At 50.7% G+C, this 20,334-nt stretch overlaps 1 protein-coding gene across 4 annotated transcripts in view; it reads left to right on the plus strand.

The window, feature by feature from the left end:
- SCN5A (sodium voltage-gated channel alpha subunit 5) overlaps nucleotides 1–20,334 on the plus strand; it is an 89,650-nt gene that overhangs the window by 65,834 nt on the left and 3,482 nt on the right. For all 4 annotated transcript variants that reach the window (XM_084754898.1, XM_084754900.1, XM_084754897.1 and 1 more), the window contains 9 exons: nucleotides 140–260; nucleotides 909–1,063; nucleotides 6,748–6,921; nucleotides 8,071–8,193; nucleotides 10,490–10,771; nucleotides 14,301–14,354; nucleotides 15,136–15,277; nucleotides 15,849–15,949; nucleotides 17,292–17,562. In XM_084754898.1, coding sequence (XP_084611024.1) covers nucleotides 140–260; nucleotides 909–1,063; nucleotides 6,748–6,921; nucleotides 8,071–8,193; nucleotides 10,490–10,771; nucleotides 14,301–14,354; nucleotides 15,136–15,277; nucleotides 15,849–15,949; nucleotides 17,292–17,562 — 1,423 coding nt within the window. The remainder of the gene's footprint in view (nucleotides 1–139; nucleotides 261–908; nucleotides 1,064–6,747; nucleotides 6,922–8,070; nucleotides 8,194–10,489; nucleotides 10,772–14,300; nucleotides 14,355–15,135; nucleotides 15,278–15,848; nucleotides 15,950–17,291; nucleotides 17,563–20,334) is intronic.

The raw sequence follows: 20,334 nt of genomic DNA on the forward strand, positions 1-20,334 counted from the left end.
GGCTCTGAGCCACTTCCATCTCAGATTCTCGGGGTGTGCAAAGAGGGGGCCGTCCGAACTCGTCCTAGGTTCCCCTAGATGCTAGGCTCTAGCTGGAGGCTGGCCTCAGCCCACGAGCATCCCTCCCCATCCCCCACAGACCCCCGAGGAGAGTTACTCAGAGGGTAGTACTGCTGACATGACCAACACCGCCGACCTCCTGGAGCAAATCCCGGATCTTGGGGAGGACGTCAAGGACCCCGAGGAGTGCTTCCCTGAAGGTACTGGACAGCCCTGGACCACACCCAGAGGGGACAGGAGAACCAGGAGTTCCTCAGCACCTGGGCCGTGTCATGCTGCACCCTGAGCTTTACCATTCTCCTGTGATGTGGGTCATAGCAGACATCAGTAAGGGATGCTGCCATGTTTATGGTGTGGCGGGCATCTGTGAGCCGACTTAACCCAGGTTCACCACTCCCTGCACAGTCATTTCCGGTCTACCCATGTGGCTGTGGTGTATGGCCATGTTGGTGACCGGCATCTGCAGCTTTGCAGACAGGTGCATTGGGAGTGGGGAGTCGGGGGTGGGGGGCAGCTGCAGTGTTGACGGCCACTTAGGGCTCCAGCATTGCCAAGACTCATTGCAAAGACAGAGTGGATCCTGGGAGATAAGCATTTCCAGAGCTCATTTCCTGAGGGGAACAGGCTGGCACCCATGCCATTCCCAGCCCTGTCCCCCAGCTCAGTCCAGCCAGCTTCCTCACAGGACATTTGCTGAGTGCGGAGAGCACCGACAGTCCTCCTGCACTGTGATCCCACACCACGTACCCCATCATCACAACCTTCCTCTCGGCCGTTCCGTCAAAGAACCAGGCTTCTGCCAGTTCTTTTTCTAGGTGTTCATGAGCCCTGTTCCCCCTCCCCCACAGGCTGTGTCCGACGCTGTCCCTGCTGCACAGTAGACACGACGCAAGCCCCGGGGAAGGTCTGGTGGCGATTGCGCAAGACCTGCTACCGCATCGTGGAACACAGCTGGTTCGAGACATTCATCATCTTTATGATCCTGCTCAGCAGCGGAGCACTGGTACCTCCTGGGGATGCAGGGCTGGGCCGGGGTACCTCCTGGGGATGCAGGGCTGGGCCGGGGTACCTCCTGGGGATGCAGGGCTAGGTTGGGGGGGCAGGGCTGGAGGTGGAAAAGAGGGCAGCTAGAGCACCTGGTCAGAATGTGGGGCTGTCCTCTGTTAGAGTGGCGCTCCCCAGGGCCCTGGATCAGAGCGGGCTCAGAGGCCTCACACCCACATCACCTATGGAGCAGAAGGGCTGCCAGGTGCCTGTGTCCAGCCCACTGACTTGTTCCATGAAAAGGAAATTATTTTCTCTGGACCGCCAGCCTCCCACATTGGAACTCGTCCACCAGGCCTCTGCATGTGACATGCTGTGAGGCCATTAGACTACAGCCATGACTGACGGGGCAATACTGGCTCCACACCCCCCCCCCCCCCATGGCTTCACATATTGTCACATTCTGTGTGACAATGGAATGTTGCTTCTATGGCAACACTCGTCACTTACCCCTAATTCAAAGCTGGTATGTAAACACAGGCAGTCAGATTCCCAAGCCTGTGGCCTTGACCTTTCCTGTATCTGATGGTCTTTTCTAAGCTCTCTGTGCTTCTGGCCTCGGGGTCTTTCACTATAGTCGGAGAAAACCGGACTCATCAGGTTTGAGATGTCAAAGATCAGCGCAAGGTAGAACAGAATAAGAATGGAGGACTCTGAGGGATGAGCTAGGGCAGTTAGGGAGGACTCCCGGGAATAAGCAAGGAGGCTCACAGTGGGAGACTGCCAAGGAAGAGCGGTGAGGCCCTCCAAAAACTCCCCATCTGGCTTGCAAGCACCAGGTCTGAGCCTATAGGCCTTCTACAAAGATGGGGTAGCCCTGGAGATGGTTCAGGAAGGAAGGTGCCAGTGAGCAGGGATGGGCGTAGTCCAGAGGACGTGGGGCGCAAGCACTTGCGTTGCTGGCAATATGATTAGGAGCACTCACACGCCCCTCCCTGCTTTAGGTTGGGCCTGGAGCCACAACTTGCAGCCTGCCTGCTGTTTTACCATCAGCAGCCCTGAGCCAAGTCTCTGTAGGTTTCAGAGAAGTATGATTTGACAATATGTTAACAAGTTTTGTTTTTTAAACAGCCACAAACAAGGGCAGCCAGAGCCATTTAGTCTGGGCTGTGCAGGAAAATCTCAGGCTGGCAGAAGTGAGGAGGAGTTTTTGGCAAGCATCTGGTAAATCTAATCAGGGTAGACAGCCAAGCACTGTTGCTAAAAAACCATGTCAGTGATATATTGAGAAAAAGAAGTCTGCATGGGTTATTTAAAGTTAAAAACTTGCTTAACGGAAAGCAAACTATATCTCTTCCAAAGTGCTGAGGGTGGTAAAGGAATTAAGAAAACAGATATTACAAAAAAGAAAAAAAGAGAAGCAACAATGAAGTGTTAAAAAAAAAAAAAACCAGAAAAGTATACAGCAAAACAAAATCAAGCATATCTTAATAATAAATGTAACTGGATAAGATTCACTTTTTAAAAGGAAAAGGACTTTCTGATCTTGGAAAAAAATCATCCACATGCAACAAAGTGACTAAACATGAAACAAAATTTAAGCTGGTTGAAAATCTTTCATTGAAAATGCTTGTGTGTTTTGCTTATTCAGGATCTCCAGCTCAATAGAGCTTAGTAGACCCCATCACAATGGATCAATGAAGCATCCCTTGCTGTTTGCATTGAAAAAAAGAAAAAAAAGAAAAAAAAAAGAAAAAAGAAAATGCTTGTGTCCAGAAGTGTTTCAGATTTTAGAAATTTGGGCATTTGAGACTGTTCACATAAAATTATCAGTGGAGCAGCCTAAACGCAAATGTCATAAATGCTCGATACCTGGAATTTTGGTGTCATATCAGTTCTCAAAAAGTTTCAAATTTTGCTAGGCGGTGGTGGTGCACACCTTTAATCCCAGCACTGGGGAGGCAGTGGCAGGCAGATCGTTGTGAGTTCAAGGCCAGCCTGGTCTACAAAGTGAATCTAGGACAGCCAAGGCTACAAAGAAAAACCCTGTCTTGAAAAAAAAAAAAAAAAAACCAACCAAACAAACAAAAGAATATAAGAAACATTTAACCATTTAACTACTTTCTCGATATTAATCATTTAATAATAATCTTTAAGTACTTACTAGTATAATTAATTATTTAAAAGAATATTGGTTGAATATGAAAGCAAAAATTGAGGCCAGGCATGGTGGTGCACACTTGAATCCCAGCATTCAGGAGGCAGAGGCAGGTGGATCTCTGAGTCCTGTAACAGGCTGGTCTACAGAGTGAGTTTCAGGCCAGCCAGAGCTGTACAGTGAGAAGAGGGGGGTGGTTGGGAATGGGGGAGGCTTTAAAATAAGGCTGGGAAATGGCTCAGGGGTTAGAGTGCTTGCCACGCAAGAGCCAGGACCTGAGTTTGAATCCCTGCCACCCACGTGAAGCTGAGCGTGTTAGCATACCTCTGTAATCCCAGCACTTCTTCAGCAAGATGGGGGAGGTGGAGACAGGAAAACCCCTGAGGCTCATAGGCCAGTTAGCAGCAAATTAGAAGCCCTGTCTCAAACCGTATGGAAGGTGCCTGACGCCCAGGGTTATCTGTGGAACCTGCACATGCATGTGCCACATTCACACACAGGAACGTACACACACCCACATACTACACATATACATTGCACGAGCACAAAAGATTCTAAAAGACGATCATAAACGGGCTGGGGAGATGGCTTAATGGCGAAGAGCATTTGTTGTGCTTGCTGAGGGCCTGGGTTTGATTCTCAGCTCCCATATGGTGGCTCACAGCCATTTCTAACTCCAGTTCCAGGAGACACTGTGTCCTCTCTGGGGTACAAGGCATGCGTGTCGAACATAGATACACACGCAAGCAAACACTCGTAAAATAAAATACATACATAAAACATTAAAAAAACTATACATAACATAAAAAACAATCATAATAAAGCGGGGATGAGGCTAGAGCTCAGTAAAACAGGACCAAGCGAGGCCCTGAGTTCACTTCCCAACGTGACAAGAAAAAAAATGAAATAACACTTATTATTATTTGTGGGTAATATGGTCACATAGGGAAAAGCATAACCCACTAAAAACATCACATGGGCCGAGGAGAAAGCTCAGCTGATGATGAGGCACTCGCCATGCAATCCTGAGGACTGAATCCAATTCCTGGAGCCCATTTAAAGATGGAGAAGGAGAGAGCCACTGAACAGGCGTGTCTTCTGACACACACACTGACCTCTACACACGTCTCACACACACACACACACACACACACTGTGCACTCGAATCACACAAACTTTTTAATTAAGAGAAGAAACGAGCTGGGGTTACAGGCGTGCACCACCGTGCCTGGCTTACACCCAGCTTTTTACTGCTCTTGCAGAGGACCTAAGTCCAGTGCTCATCATGTCTGGCAGCTCACAACCAGCCATAACTCCAGCTCCAGGGGATCTGACGCCATCTTCTGGCCTCAGTGGGCACCGCACTTACGTGCACATACAAAATAAGCACATGATTAGAAGATAGAATTTTTTATAATTTCAGAGCAGATGTTTAATGTAGCCTATGAGATCACATTGCACATGTGTGTGCACACATGCCTATGCGCATATTCACACAAATGTCATCCGAATGTTAGTGCCTCATTCTTGTGTGTTCATGAAGTTGGAAATGCCAATTTTGATAATTTCTGTTGTTTGGGTTTTTTTTGTTGTTGTTGTTTTATTTGTGAATTTGTGTGGAGCTCTGGAGTTCAAGCCCAGAGCTTTATGCACGCTTTTCACTGAGCTATGTCTCTAGGCCTGTATGAATCCTAAGAAGGACTTTTTTTTTTTAATTTCAGAAAAAAAAATAAGAACATAGATATCAGTAGATTAATAGATCTCCACTTTCATTTTGAAGCCTCTCAGGTCCATCTGAGAGCCTGGACTGTATGTACCACTGTGCCGCTCACGCAGGCCCAATTAGCCACACGGAGGCCTCAGCTGTGTGTCCCCAGGCACTGCAGCAGCACTCCTCCCTGGATCAGAGCAGAGGCCCTGAAGTCAGACACGGGCCCAGGGGTGACAGAAGGACGCAGCTCCCCGGGATCCCTGGTGACATGTTGCCTAGACAGGGAGACTCAAGGCACAGGCTAGCTGGAGAGGAGAAGGAACAATCAGAAGACCAGAGGAGGAAGGGCAGCCGGAAGCCCCAGCAGTGTCTCGTTGGCTCAGGAGAGATGCTCTGGCGGAGGCAGGCGGGATGAGGAAAAGAAGGGGAAATCGTTGTCACCTTTAGTGTGCTGGGACACGTGGTCCCAGGGCCTCAGCCATGCCAGGCAAGGGCTCTGGGCTGAGGTTACACGTTTGGCTTCTAGATTCTGAGGAGACCCTATTTATTCTGGGTGTCAGAGCTTGGATTGATTTATTGAAAAGTCTGCTTTGATTGGGCACATTGGCATACTCTTTAATCCCAGCACTCGGGAGGCAGAGGCAGGCGGATCTCTGTGAGTTCCAGGCTAGCCTGGTCTACAAAGAGAGTGCACGACAGCCAGGGTTATGCAGAGAAACTAGAGAAACTTGTCTCAAAAAACGAATTTTTTTTTTAAAAGAAGAGAACAATAAAGAAAACTCTGCTGTGAGCCCAGTGTTGCTAGGTTGGTTTGTTTTTGTTTACTTAGGTGTAGTCATCATAACGGCCCCTCAGTCATTGTTAGAGTGGGAGTCCAATACAAACTCCCACAGAAAATGGTAAATATACAAGATAGTAGAGTGGCCGGGCGTGGTGGCGCACGCCTTTAATCCCAGCACTCGGGAGGCAGAGGCGGGCGGATCGCTGTGAGTTCGAGGCCAGCCTGGTCTACAAAGTGAGTCCAGGACAGCCAAGGCTAACACAGAGAGACCCTGTCTCGAAAAACCAAAAAAAAAAAAAAAAAAAAAAAACCAAAAAAAAAAACAAGATAGTAGAGTGAACACAGGCTGGGGGGAAACCAGAGCAGGTCTGCGCGCTGACCACCGACAGCTGTGGGCCCACCCCTCTCTGCCTTTAAATAGGCAAGTTTTAGAAAGCTTAATTTAACTGTTTTCCATATCTTATTTACTTAATTCAAGTTACTTAGTTATTTTGTCTGTGATGGGAATCAAGCCTAGACCTTCACACACGCTAAGGAAAGACTGAAACCAGAGGCACAGCCCAGCATTTGTTTATTACTTTTTATTTTGAGGCAGGATCTCACGAAGTTCCTCAAGCTAGCCTTGATAGCTCTCCCCCCCCACCCCACCCCTGCCTCTTCCTGCCTTCCCCGGTTCCCCTCTCCTTCTCTCCGCCTCCCGCTCTGTCTCTCTTCAGCTAAGACGGGCCTTGTGGTCTTCATGCCTCTGCCTCAGTTGGGATTCCAGGCCGGGCATCACCAAGCCCATCCGGGAAAGCGATCTTAAAACGCATGCTGGAAATGACACTTGCTCTTTAGTGTGGACAGAGCACATACTGCCCAGCTAGCCACCTACAGTGAGGGCAATCTCCTGGCCCGCCCATGGTTGATGAAAGGAGGCCTCCCTTCACCAGTGCCTGGCCTCAGTTTCCCCCGCTGCGGAGCAACAGCTGTTGCTGGAAACTGTGCCCCTTGCGAGGTGAAGTGCTGGGTGTTGGCCTGGCCTCTGAGCCCTCTCGTCTGCCTTGCCCACAGGCCTTCGAGGACATCTACCTGGAAGAGCGGAAAACCATCAAGGTACTGCTGGAGTACGCTGACAAGATGTTCACCTATGTCTTCGTGTTGGAGATGCTGCTCAAGTGGGTGGCCTACGGCTTCAAGAAGTACTTCACCAACGCCTGGTGCTGGCTCGACTTCCTAATTGTGGATGTGAGTGGGCGCGTGGCGGGGACCTAATCGGTAAGGGGCTTATAGCAGTGCCGGGGATGGAGCGACTGGGCCAGGCACGCTCACCACGCAGAAGGAAGCCAGGAAGAGGACAACTGAGAACAGAGGCTTGCCTCAGAGCAGGGTCTGAGGGAAACAGGAAGGGAGCAGAGATCTGTTCAGGCAGGGTCCTGGGCCAGGAGCAACAGCTGGGCATGCTCTCAGGATGACCAGAAGGAGAATGTGAGCAGACACTGCTGTGTTGGAGTCCTCCGCAAAGGTGGGCCACAGTGTCTCAGGCCCACTAGCATAAGGACTGCCAGGGAGCCTCTGTCCAAGCCCTCACGGGCTATGGAAGGAGAGTGGGTAGATGCAGAGTGAGGCGGGAATCCTGCCCCGCCCTCGGGAAGGTGGTCCCCGCTCCCCCTCCGCCATGCCACTCAGCCTCTCCAAGGATCCTCCAAGGGTGAGTGGAGCCAGCATGGACGCTAAGCTGGGTCCCCCTCAGTGCCCTTTGGCCACCCCTGCCACCCAGGGCTTCCCAGCTTAGAAGAAATCTCTGGGATTTTCAGCTGCCTGCTCTGCACAGCCCTTCCCACTTGCGCCTCTGTGGCACCAGCATAGGGCAGGGCTCCAAGTAAGACCTTTGGCACGATGGGGCCCACAGAGGGGAAGTGTGGGGAAAGGCTGGAGGGAGCAGAGAACAGAGGCACCTCCAGTGTCACCTACCCCAGCCTAGGTCCTTAGAAGATGTCAGAACGTTAGGAAGTCCGGCTTAAGGGAAGTGCTGAAGTGCCCCCGTGTCTGGAGCTTGTATGTAACCCAGGGCTGCCCTTCCCTTCTCCCAGAACAGACTTCTCTGGGAGAAGAGGAGACCGACTCCAAGGTCGGACTTGAACCCAGGTTTTGTCTCTGTTCTGCCACATGAGGCAGAGCAGGGACAGCATGTCCTGGTCCAAGGGGTTAGTGGTTGTAGATACATACAGCCGTCCCTCTGAAGGGCCTACAGTCATGACAGCATTAGCTTGCCACAGGCCTTCAACACTAGCATTCACAAGCTCATAAAGAAAAACTGGCCTGCCAGTCTGAGCCGGACTGAAAGCCTAGCCTGCCTCTGGAGCTGTCCCTGCCTTCCTGTCCCCCTCTCCACAGGTCTCACTGGTCAGCCTCGTGGCTAACACCTTAGGTTTTGCTGAGATGGGTCCCATCAAGTCACTGAGGACACTGCGTGCGCTGCGGCCCCTGAGGGCCTTGTCGCGATTTGAGGGCATGAGGGTAAGTCCTAGCAGGTGGAGGACGGTGGGGACATATGCCCAGCTGGCTGGAAGCTGGATGCTCTCCTCCATGACCCTGAGGGGTGTGGCATAGACTCTCCAGGAAGGGTTCCAGCGCTCCCCATCAGGAGGGAGTCACGGTCTCACTGACACCCAGGCCCATCGGCACCGCGGCCCTCTCCTGCTCTGCCACGGGGGCCCACCTCCCTGTGTGCCACTCTGCAGGCTGGCCTGAAGTCCCTCACTTCTGGCAGTCACAGGCTGCCTTTCCCATGTCCTTATGTGACAGTGAAGGACAGTGTAGCAAGAGCCAAGCAAGGCACTGTAAAGGGAGGCTGTGTTCTCACCTTCAGACGACGGTTTGTAAGTTCATGGCTTAGCAAATGCCTTTTGGTCCCATAAACATTTGGAGGGACCACATTTTACCAAAGAATGTGAGAATAGAAGGCAATTTTAATATCTTTTTAAAAAATGTACGTGTGTGTGTATGTGTGTGTGTGTGTGTGTGTGTGTGTGTTGCACTTGTGAGCATGGGGGCCCGTGCGCCATTTGGAGATCAGAGGACAACTTCCCGGAACCGGTTTGTCCTTCCACTCTGGGTTCAGGGGACCAAACTTCTGTTCTCAGGCTCTTACCAGCTGGCCCATCTCCGTAGCCCTGTTTCTTTTTTAAAATAATAATTTTAGTTATCATGCAAAGTAACAGATTTCTTCATGACATTTTTACATATACTTAGTTCCTGCTGGTTCCCCCACCCCCCAGCTCCCTGCCCCCAGCCCTCCTTGTCCCCTTCTGTCCCCTTCCCATTTCCATATCATGTTTGTCTGTTCCCCCTTCCCACACCTCTCTTAAAGCCTCTCCCCAACCCCCTCTCACGGGCCCCTTTCCAGTCTCCTCCCACACTCACTCCCACGTACATATACATATATAAAAATTAGAAGCTGGATGCGCAGACGAGAGGGAACAAACAGTATTTGTCTGTGTGAGCCTGGGTTACCTCGCTTCATATTTTCCAGTTCCATCCATTTTTATGAGACAAATTTTAAAGCCCTCAAGAAAAACAGCCACGAGGGCTGGGGAATGTGCGTCTCTAGCCGAGCGTTTGCCTCGGTGTGTAAAGCCCTGGGTGTGACACCCTGCCTCCAGCACCGAAAAGGAATTAGTTATGATAGTCAGCAAGAAAGAAAGGGTGCGTGTGTGTGCGCGTGTGTGTGCATGTGCGCGCATGTGTGTGTGCACGTGTGTGTTGACATACACAATTCTTTAGGACTTCAGAGAGCAATGTGTATCCATCCCCCTGCCTCAGCAAGGACCAGCACAGAGTTCATCATTACTTGGTGCCTGTGAACCTTGCCTGCACCACCAATTACACTGCTTAGCCCTGGCGGTAACCCACCCGCAGGGAGTAATCGGACCAGAGTTAAATGTGTCTTTGGGAGCCAAGGACACTTGATTCCAGAGGGACACAGAGTGATGCTAGGTGCCAGGAATGCCTCTGATGTGGCTGCTGGCTACAGTGCCAGCCAAGGGCAAACTCTCTGCAGAAAGCTTGGTGCTCTAGGGAGTATAGTTTCCCACCTGCTCCAGGGCTGTGCTGTCTGCTTGAGAATGCCGTGCCCTATCTCGACAGCAGACCCTCTGTGCTGCAACAGAACCCACCCAGCCTCACCCCCATCCCTGTGGTAGACAGATTCCTGGCTCCTGGGCAGCTAGGCGTGGACCGTCTTTGGACCACACACAGGTCCCCTGATCTATCGGTCAGCAAGCCACCTTATGGCAGCTCAGGACGACTGTGAGTGGTCAGACAACAGCCTGCAGACATAGCACGTGGGTCCCCCGGGGAGGTTCGGGGAAACCATCCTCTCCCGGCAGCAGCAACCCTAAAATAAACCAAAAGTTTGGCACAGAGAATGTATGGACCTGGGGGACCGACATGGCCCAGAGCCTTCCGCTATGGATAAGCCTGTCCTCCCCAGTGGACTCCCAGCCGCTGCAACTACCAGAGACCCCGAGTTATGAAAACTGAGTTCTGTAGATCATGGCTGAAAGCAGAAGAGGGCTTGGAAGGCAAAAGGCTGGTGTGCTCTGATGCCCTCAGCTGTTAGGGTGTGGATGAAAGGGCTCTTGATTCCCTCTGCCTTCCCTCACTCGACACCAGAGCTGTAGAGGCCGCCTCGTCCCCATGACTGGAACCCTAACTCCCACCCCCACAGCCACATGTGGCCCGCAAGTGTTGTGGGGGGGGCAAAGTCTTGAAAGGACAACCCCAAGAACCAGGTCTCCTCTCTGTCCGTGAGGTGGTGGTCAACGCGCTGGTGGGCGCCATCCCCTCCATCATGAACGTCCTCCTCGTGTGCCTCATCTTCTGGCTCATCTTCAGCATCATGGGTGTGAACCTCTTCGCCGGGAAGTTCGGTAGGTGCATCAACCAGACCGAGGGGGACCTGCCTCTGAACTACACCATCGTGAACAACAAGAGCGAATGTGAATCCTTCAATGTGACCGGAGAATTGTACTGGACCAAGGTGAAAGTCAACTTTGACAACGTGGGGGCTGGGTACCTGGCCCTTCTACAGGTGGTAAGTATGGGAGGCAGGGATCCCCTTACTCCACTGGTTCTTCAGACATACGTCCCTCACCCCGGGGTGTGCAGGAGCGGCACAGTGGGATCCCTGCTATAGGGTCACTGAGCCCCAAGAGGCTAGGATTCCAGGGACAAAGCTCCTCGGGAAATCACCAGAGCCTCAGTTCTAGACTGATTCTACATTGTCCAAGGTGGGCTGCATGGGCCAGCAAGAGATAGGACCAATCCCCCAGCTGTCAATCAAGAGCTCTGTAGGTGGCACAGGCTAGCTAGAAAAGATTGCTGACTCGCCAGGGACTAATTGTTAGTAAAATTGTGACTGACCACCCTTGATCATAAAATGCCATATGCTGTTTAAAATAATAATACATTTGGGATGGGGATGAAACTCAGTGGTAGGGCACTTGCCTGACATATGCAAGGTCTTGGGTTCGAGATCCCCACCCCACCCTCAAAAGGAGTGTGTCTGCTTCCATCTTTGATGTGCAGTTCCTCTCGATTGTCCATTTACATTATGAGCAGGATGGTGTAATGGTTACAACACCCACCATAAAACCAACCCATGGGGCAGGGGAAGATGGCTCAGCCAATAAAGTGCTTCCGCACAAGCATGAGAGCCTGAGTTCAGATCCCAGGCACCCACATCGTAAGGCAGGTGTAGCGGCACATGCCTGTAAACACAGCGCTGGGGAGGTGAAGCCAGGAGGATCCCTGAGGCTTGCTGGCCAGCCAGTCTAGCCATGTTGGCAAGCTCAAGGTTCAGTGAAAGGCCTCATCTCAAAATAAGGTGGAGGGCTGGTGAGTCACCTTAGTGAGTAAAGGCGCTTGTCACTAAGCCTAATGACCTGAGTTCACTCCCCAGTACCCACATGGTGGAAGAAGAGACCCAGGCTCTTGCAAGTTTATCCTCTGACCTCCACGTAAATGATAGGCATGCACACGTGCACAGACAGACAGACACACACACACACACACACACACACACACACACACACACAGAAACTCCTTTAGCACCCACTGCCATGGCTCCTCTTCCTAAGTCCTAGCCAAGACTACATAAAGATTCCCCTGCAGCCATGCAACCAGAACCCAACCCAGGGCAGCTGTCCGTCCCTGCGGCTGTCCTCAGTGTCAGAGCCTTGGAAGGAAACTCCTCCTTTTAGACTCAGGACCTCCCACTTTTCCAGTCCAGACCACTGTGGCTGGAAAGAATTCAGTGATGAGCACCTCATAACCGCAGGCGGCCCCCAGCAGTCTCCAGAGCAGTTCCCTACCTCTGTTTACAGCTGAGAGTCTCACAGCACAGGATGCTCACACGGCTTGCGCAGCTGTGTTGGTCAGCTTTCCGTTGCTGTTAACACATGCTTGAAACGAGGTCTCGATGATAAGAATGTTGACTTGTGCTCACTCTTTGGATGCTCCACTCTGTGATCAGTTGGCCCCTTGCTTTGGGTGCATGGTGAGACAGATCATGGCCAGTGTGGCAAGTTGTACCTCATGGCCAAGAAAACGGAAGGAAGGGAGGGAGGGAGGGAGGGAGGGAAGGAAGAAAGGGAGGGAGGGAGGGAAGGAAGAAAGGGAGGGAGGGAGGGTAGATGTAGCCCCACTGTCCCCAGTAAAAGCAAACTCTTCATGACCCAAAGACCCTTCGCCAGACTGTCTCTTAAAGGGCCAAACCTTGTAACACATGAGCCTTAATGAGCATTCTACACCTAGCTGCCTGCTTCATAAGAACTCTTAAATGGGCTGGAGAGATGGCTCAGAGGTTAAGAGCACTGACTGCTCTTCCAGAGATTCTGAGTTCAGTTCCGAGCAAACACATGGTGGCTCACAACCATCTATAATGTGATCTGATGCCCTCTTTTGACCTGTAGGTACACATGCAGGCAGAGCGCTGTATACATAATAAATAAATAAATCTTAAAAAAAAACAACAACTCTTAAATGGGGCCAGCTAGATGGTTCAGGGAGTAAGGGCACTTGCTGCCAAGCCTGACGACATGAGTTCAATCCCCAGGACCCGCATGGGAGGATAGACCAGTTCCTGAAAGTTGTCCTCTGACTTCTGTATATGCACCATGGTGTGTACACACACACACACACACACACACACACACACACACACACACACACACACACTTTAATAAATTATTTTTTAAAGATAATTCTTAGCCAGGAGCCAGGTGGTGGCAGTGCATTCCTTTAACCCCCGCTCTTGGAAGGCACAGGCAGGCAGGATCTCTGAGATCGAAGCCAGCCCGGTCTACAGAGCTAGTTCCAGGACAGCCAGGGCTATGTAGTAAAATCCTGTCTGGAGGGATGGGGGGACTCTTAGATGTAGAAATGTGTGAGACTGGAGAGGTGGCTCAGCAGTTAAGAAGGCTTCCTGCTCTTGCAGAAGACCTGAGTTCAGTTCCCAGTCTCTATGTCAGATGGCTCAGAGCTGCCTGTAGCTCAATTCCAGGGGACCCAATACTGGCCACTGGGGGTACACCCATGTACAGGCACAGAAACCAACACCGATATACACACAAGCACGTACATAAAAATAAACTTTAAAGAAAAAAAAATGTGGAAAGCCAAGCTGTGGCTCCAAAGGAGGCTTGGTGGAAGGTTAGGTTTTGCTGACGATGCCATGAGATTCTCCTGGGGAGTTGTTGGTGTCACCATCAAGAGTGTCTCTTGAGCTCTGACAGCAGCCCCACTGTGCAGACGACACAGATCCAAACCAGGGCCCCCCCTCCTTCAGGTAACCTCCCTCTCTGCTGCCTCAGTGAGGTGCACAGAGGCTGGCTGGCACCAACCCACAGGTCACACTTGCAGAAATATTACAAGCTGGCTGTTGGACACAACCATTATAAGAAGATTAAATTTTACAACTACATAAGTGAGCAATGCTAAAACACAGATGAGTCTGGCATTCGATTTTTATCATCTGGGCTGCCCAGGTGGCTGTCGCCTGTCACACATGTGCTGTGTGTATTCTGTAGCTCTGAAGTTTTCACCTCTTCCCATCGGTCCACATTACGCTGGTGAGAATTGGTTGAGGTGGGGATATTTACATCAGAGAATTTATCAACTACATTAGGGAGTTAGCCATTCACCGGAACAGTGGCAGAAGGGAGCCCTTTGCTACAGGCAGGATGCTGGTCCTCTGAGCAGCAGGACACAGCTCACTGGATCAGCCCTGAGGGTCAGCCTGTAAGACAGACCACTGTCTGGACCCTGTGCTGTGTTGGAATCTGAAATACATGTTTTTGAGGAGTGGGCCTTCTCTTGCCTTACCAGACCTGAGGCCTGAATTGAGAAGCCTAGCATGGCCTTCTTGGGGTTTCTCCTCCATCCTTGACCCCTACTCAAAGCCTTTTCCTGGGCCACTCATCCTTTTGGACACTACTGAACAGTTGGGCTGGGGCCTGCTTGCTTCTTGCAGGAGGCTGTTTAGCAGCTGGACTGAGATGAGTGTTCTTTGTAGCTGAAGCAGAGTGCCAAGCCTGATGCCTTTCATGCTCTCTTCCTCACAGGCGACATTCAAAGGCTGGATGGACATCATGTATGCGGCCGTGGACTCCAGAGGGGTAGGTTTGCCACTAGCTTCTCCCAACAAAACCAGCATCTGAGGTTCCGGGCCTCATGGCCTGAAGGCCCAGCCTGCAAGAGGAGCCTGGGTCAGCTCCTTAGGAATGCTCAGGCCTGGCCCTGAAACAACCCAGGTGATCTCTCTTGGAGTCCCCAAATTCTCCAGCCCACTGTGGGTTCTTCATCCTCACTCAGGAGAACAGGTGGAAGTAGCCGAGACATCAATGCGTTTCTCCTTGGTCCTTGTGCCCCATCCTGTCATACAGATGACTGAAGGAAGACATAAGAGCCCAATGTCACCCTGTCTCCCATTGGCCCAGGGCCTGGACACACACTGATATGGGGTCACCCCTTAACCTGGCATGCCAGCTGTCCTTGCCTGCCACCGTCATCTCCACTCACCTCTACCCACCACTTTGATCACAGCCATCCAGTCACATATACCTGGGCTGGTGACGGCCCCCCCCCTCTCTGTCTCTCTCTCTCTGTCTCTCTCTCCCTCTCTCTCTCTCTCCCTCCCTCCCTCCCTCCCTCTCTCTCTCTCTCTCTCTCTCTCACACACACACACACACACACATACACACACACACCATGCCCCCACTGCAGCAGCTCATCCCACCTGTCTCATCTCTCCCCCACAGTCTCTCTCTCTCTCTCCCTCACACACACCCACACCACATACACCCACACTCACACCCACATACACCCACACACACATACACACACACACACCATGCCTCCACTGCAGCTCATCCCACCTGTCTCATCTCTTCCCCACAGTATGAGGAGCAGCCGCAGTGGGAATACAACCTCTACATGTACATCTACTTCGTTGTCTTCATCATCTTCGGCTCCTTTTTCACCCTGAACCTGTTTATTGGTGTCATCATTGATAACTTCAACCAGCAGAAGAAAAAGATACGTAGACTATTGGCTCCACCTGGGTTTGGGCGGCAGAGGAGGGCAGGGTGCCAGAGGCCACCACTGCATCTGCTCTCTTGGGGATAAGCCTCTCTTTCTTCTGATGAAATATGGTGGGGAGGGGAGGGGGGTGCACACGGCCATGTTGATGGGTCTCTGCCTGCCCCCATCTAGCTAAGAGATTCAGGGGTGAGAATTTGACTATTAGCCCAATCTGTGATCAAGAGTCATGGGTGGGGCCGCACAGAGGCCCAAGGGGATAGACACCCCAGAGACGTCATGACTAGGCTGTGGCCAGACTAAGTGAGATGCTCAGACAGATGCTGAGGCCTGGCCAAGCTGAGCCAAGGAGGAGGGTCAAGTGAACACTGGATGTGCAGGCCACAGAAGCCAGAGGGATTTCCCAGGGAACCGGGATAGCGAGGGACCCTGGGAAGGCAGGTTTGGGGGGAAATCTCTCCATATAAAACTTGGGACAGGAAGTTAACAAGTGGTTGAGCCTGGCACTTTCACATGGGAAAGAAGATACTAAGAACCCCAGAATTATGCGGGTACTGTCTTTCTATACTTAGGGGGCCAGGACATCTTCATGACAGAGGAACAGAAGAAGTACTACAATGCCATGAAGAAGCTGGGCTCCAAGAAACCCCAGAAGCCCATCCCACGGCCCCTGGTGAGCTATGCTCCCTGGCAGACTCGGGAGGGTTCTTCTTGGGAGCCCCCCTCAAAGCCTACCATCAAGGGATCTTCGGGCTTTAGCCCAGCTGAGAAGTACTCTCAGATTTCTCTTCCACATAGAGGTCTAAGCCTCACGCAGATAGGGGGAAGACAGGAGGCAGTGACATTGGAGGCACACTGCATACTCGGAGGAACTCAGCTGCTTCCTGTGGCCCCTCCTTCCTTTCAAGGGTCCAGGCTCTTCCCAGAGAGTATAGTGAGCTTTCACATAGCTGCCCCTACGCATTCTCATCCTCTGAGCTCTGGGATAATCCAGGAACTGTATGGGGTATGGGTTTCCCTCTTGAGTAGAGCCAGAGCTGGCGTTCTGGGATGAGGACTTGAGTCATGGTGGTACCTACCTATAATTTCAGCACTTGAGAAGCAGAGGCAGGAGGATCGCTCTGAGTTCAATACCAAGCAGGGCAACATATTGAGGCCCTGTCCTACAAAACAAACACACGAAAAATGGAATGAGGGAATGTTCAGAGTAATTAGGTGGGATGACCCTAAGCTACCAGCCAACTAGACAGGCCCAGTGTTTCAAAGCTTTTATGTGTCCTTCCTACTCACTCTCTTCTCTGAGAGAGAGAGAGAGAGAGAGAGAGAGAGAGAGAGAGAGAGAGAGAGAGAGAGGAGACACAGAGAGTAGCTGGAGTAGATGGCTCAGTGGTTAAGATCCTGTGCTGTTCTTGCAGAGGCCCTGAACGCAGTTTCCAGCACCCACATGAGCCAGTTCACAACTGCTTGTGACTCCAGCTATGGAGGTCCAATAACATTTTCTGTACTCCACACTCACATGTACACATACCTACATTCAGACACACACATATACACAATTTAAAAATAAAATTATTTTTAAAATACACAGATATAAAATAATTTTATTCAGCAGAATAAATAACATCTATTCCATAAAAAGCATGGGGAAAATATATTTATCTGAAGGCATATACAATTGCAAGGACTGGTTTAAATCTGACCTTGAGTCTCCAGATTTTGAGACCAAAGAGTGTGCTGAAACCCAGAATAGAAGTCTACCTGCAGGTCCTTTGGGATAGCCTGGTGGAGAAGGGAGCCTTGGGACTGGGCCTTAATGCTTAGAGGGAGTGGAGTATCCAGGCAGGAGGGCCAACTGGTCTACCTCCATGGTTTCCTCCCCTACATATGTATTTCTAGTAGGGGTTGGGGGACTGTAGTCTCCCAGAAGGTGAGTAGGATACAAGTTATCTGGGATGACTGGCTCCCAGGGTCGTCTAGGGTTCCTGCTGTACTGAGCCCCTTACCTCTTCTTCTAGAACAAGTACCAGGGCTTCATATTCGACATTGTGACCAAGCAGGCCTTCGATGTCACCATCATGTTCCTCATCTGTTTAAACATGGTGACCATGATGGTGGAGACAGATGACCAGAGCCCTGAGAAGGTCAACATCTTGTCCAAGATCAACCTGCTCTTTGTGGCCATCTTCACGGGCGAGTGTATCGTCAAGATGGCTGCCCTGCGCCACTATTACTTCACCAACAGCTGGAACATTTTTGACTTCGTGGTTGTCATCCTCTCCATCGTCGGTGAGTATGCAAGTCAGCTAGACAAAGAATTCCTGCACAGGCCACGGTTTCTGCTAAAGCCCTCTGTTCTCTACTTAGTGCCTAGGCTCCCTCACCCTCTCTCTCTCTCTGTATTCCTCACCTCCCCCTTACACACGCACATGCACACGCACACACACACGCACACACACCCCACTCTAAAAAGAACTTGTCTGGGAGGGCCCATTCAGGCCAAAGTGGTCAACCTGAAGAGACCCCAATGCCCCATTTTGACCCTACTCCCCCTGGGACACAGCTCTGTGGCTATTCAGAAAACTTCAAGGTTGAGGCTAGGAAAAGGAATGGCCACCACAGAGACTCTGCTATGCTCTAAACAGAAGCTTGCACCTAGGCTGAAGGAAGAGGCAACTTGAGTCCCTAAGAATGAGAGGTAGATTTTCTCACATAAATCATCCAGCCTGTGTGCCAGGTTCTTGTGGAATCACCTGCCTCCTGCAGTTCACCAGAGGACGGACAGCACAGGACAAGAGCATAACACAGACAAGGTGTCCTCATCATGTCTCTTCAGCCCCAGAATACAAGCCTTTTTTTTTTCTGGAGTTTCTCTATGTAGTCCTGGCCATCCTGGAACTCACTGTGTAGACCAGGCTGGCCTCAAAGTCAGAGAGTCACCTGCTTCTACCTCCCTAATGCTGGGATTAAAGGTGTGAGCCACTCCATCTGTCTAGGACCCAAACTCTTTTTGTTTTGTTTTGTTCTGGGATACAGGGTTTCTCTGGGTAGCCTTGGTTGTCCTGGACTCACTCTGTAGACTGGGCTGGCCTTGAACTCACAGAGATCCACCTGCCTCTGCCTCCCTGAGTTCTGGGATTAAAGGCCACATCTTGCTAAGCCCAAACTCTTACATGGCAGCTTTATTGAGATGTGATTTATATACCATAGAATTTACAAGTGAACTTAAAATTCACTTAGCCGTGGACATCAGGCATTGCTTAATAGCAGGGGTATGCTCTGAAAATGTGTCATTAGGCGACTTCCTCATTTTGTGAACATCTCATAATCTACCTAACACAAAGACAGCTACAAGGTCACTTTGATCCTGTAGGACCATGTCACACCATGGTCTGCCATTGTCTTTATGATTGTTTCACAGAACATGACTGGATTGTCGTGGAACTGAGCAGCCATCACCACTATGTAATGTTAGAAAGCCCCCAAGAGAGAGTCTGCCCACTTGGTAGCCCCTCTCCACGTCTAGTGTCCCTCAGCTCCTGGCAACCATTCATCTAAATACTCAAGAAGTTGCCAAACCATCTTCCAACGTGGCTGCACCGTTTACATGCTCACCATTGCTGGTCAGAGCTCCCACTAATCTACCTCCTCACCAGCACATGCGACTGGCTTTCTAGGATGGTTTACAGCCATCTTGGTGACAGAGTGCCCCGGTGGCTGATGGAACTGAATGTCTTTTCCTATGCCTGCTAGCAATTTCTTTATCTTGCATGGAGAATTAACTATTCAAAACTTTTTGTTCATTTTAAAAATTAGAGTATTTCATCTTTTTTCATTGTTGAGTAGTAAGAGCACTTTGTCTATTCAGTATTCTAATCCCATATCAAATACACAAAATCAATTTCTCTGTTTTCCTGTGTTTGTGATGTCTACTGAGGCACAAGTATTTTGTCTTAACTTTAATGAAGTCTAATATTGACCCTATATATTTTTTCTTTGTTGCTGTGCTTACAGCCCCAAATACTTGACACACAGCCATTCCCATAAGTAGACATCTGCCTTTGGGGTCACTCTGACCTTGCTTTTCTTCCATGAACGTCATCTACCTGTAGTGAATCCAGCAGTTAAGGCACTTGTGGCCACTGCATTGGTGGGCAGGCATGGAGAACATGAAATAGGCTCAGAAACACCTCAAGGCCCCACGTGGAGGCAAGGATGGCAGTTGGCCTTATGGGGCTGGAGAGTAGTGTGGGGGATGCAGATGTCAGCTGGAGTGGACCACCAACATCCTGGAGGCTTGGGGAGGTACAGCATGTATTTCTGAACCTCCAGCTAGTCCTGGTGATAGACTGACCCAGAGTGTCTGGCTTCCCTCCCAGCTTGTCACTTGGGTCAGTTAACTTGTCTTGGTTCCATCTTCTGGAAAGGAGATGATGCTGGTGGCTTGCTTCCTCAGAGTTCTGGGAAGGCCAGTGAAACAAAGGCTGAAAGTGCATAACCCAATGCTCCTGGCACATGCCAGCCATCAGCATTACTGAAGGAGAGCTGGGTCCCTTGCATCTCCAAGAAGCAAATGTACTTCATCTTTCTCCTGTAATATACCTGTGCCCTTAGAGACACAATGGTAAGGGTAATAGGACTGTCACAGGGCCACTGAGGCTGGATCTGTGTGAATAACAGTGGTCCTACACCAACATGTCTTGTCCTTAATATGCACCTGCCATGTCTGCATTTATTAAGAGGAGATTTATATTTCCACTAGGCCTCAAGGAGGTCCCTTAGTTGCTGGTCCTCAGACCATATCCTGAGTAGTAAGGAGCTGGAAGCCTCGAGCTCTGGGTCTTGGTAGGCTTGCTAGAGTGATAAGTGAGGGCCCTCAAGCCTCAGAACCCATGACAGACTATGTCCTGGAATACCTGCATGTACATGTGTGTCCTTAAAGTCAGAATAATGGAGCTGAAGAGACAGTTAGCAAATTACAGGCCTTCATCTCCTGGGTCATAGAGGCAAGAGGAGGCCACGTCCTAGAATGTCCCATTGACCTGGTCTTCCTGTGAGGGC

The sequence above is a fragment of the Acomys minous genome (genome assembly GCF_964271855.1).
Source record: "Acomys minous genome assembly, chromosome: 13".
NCBI lineage: Eukaryota > Metazoa > Chordata > Mammalia > Rodentia > Muridae > Acomys > Acomys minous.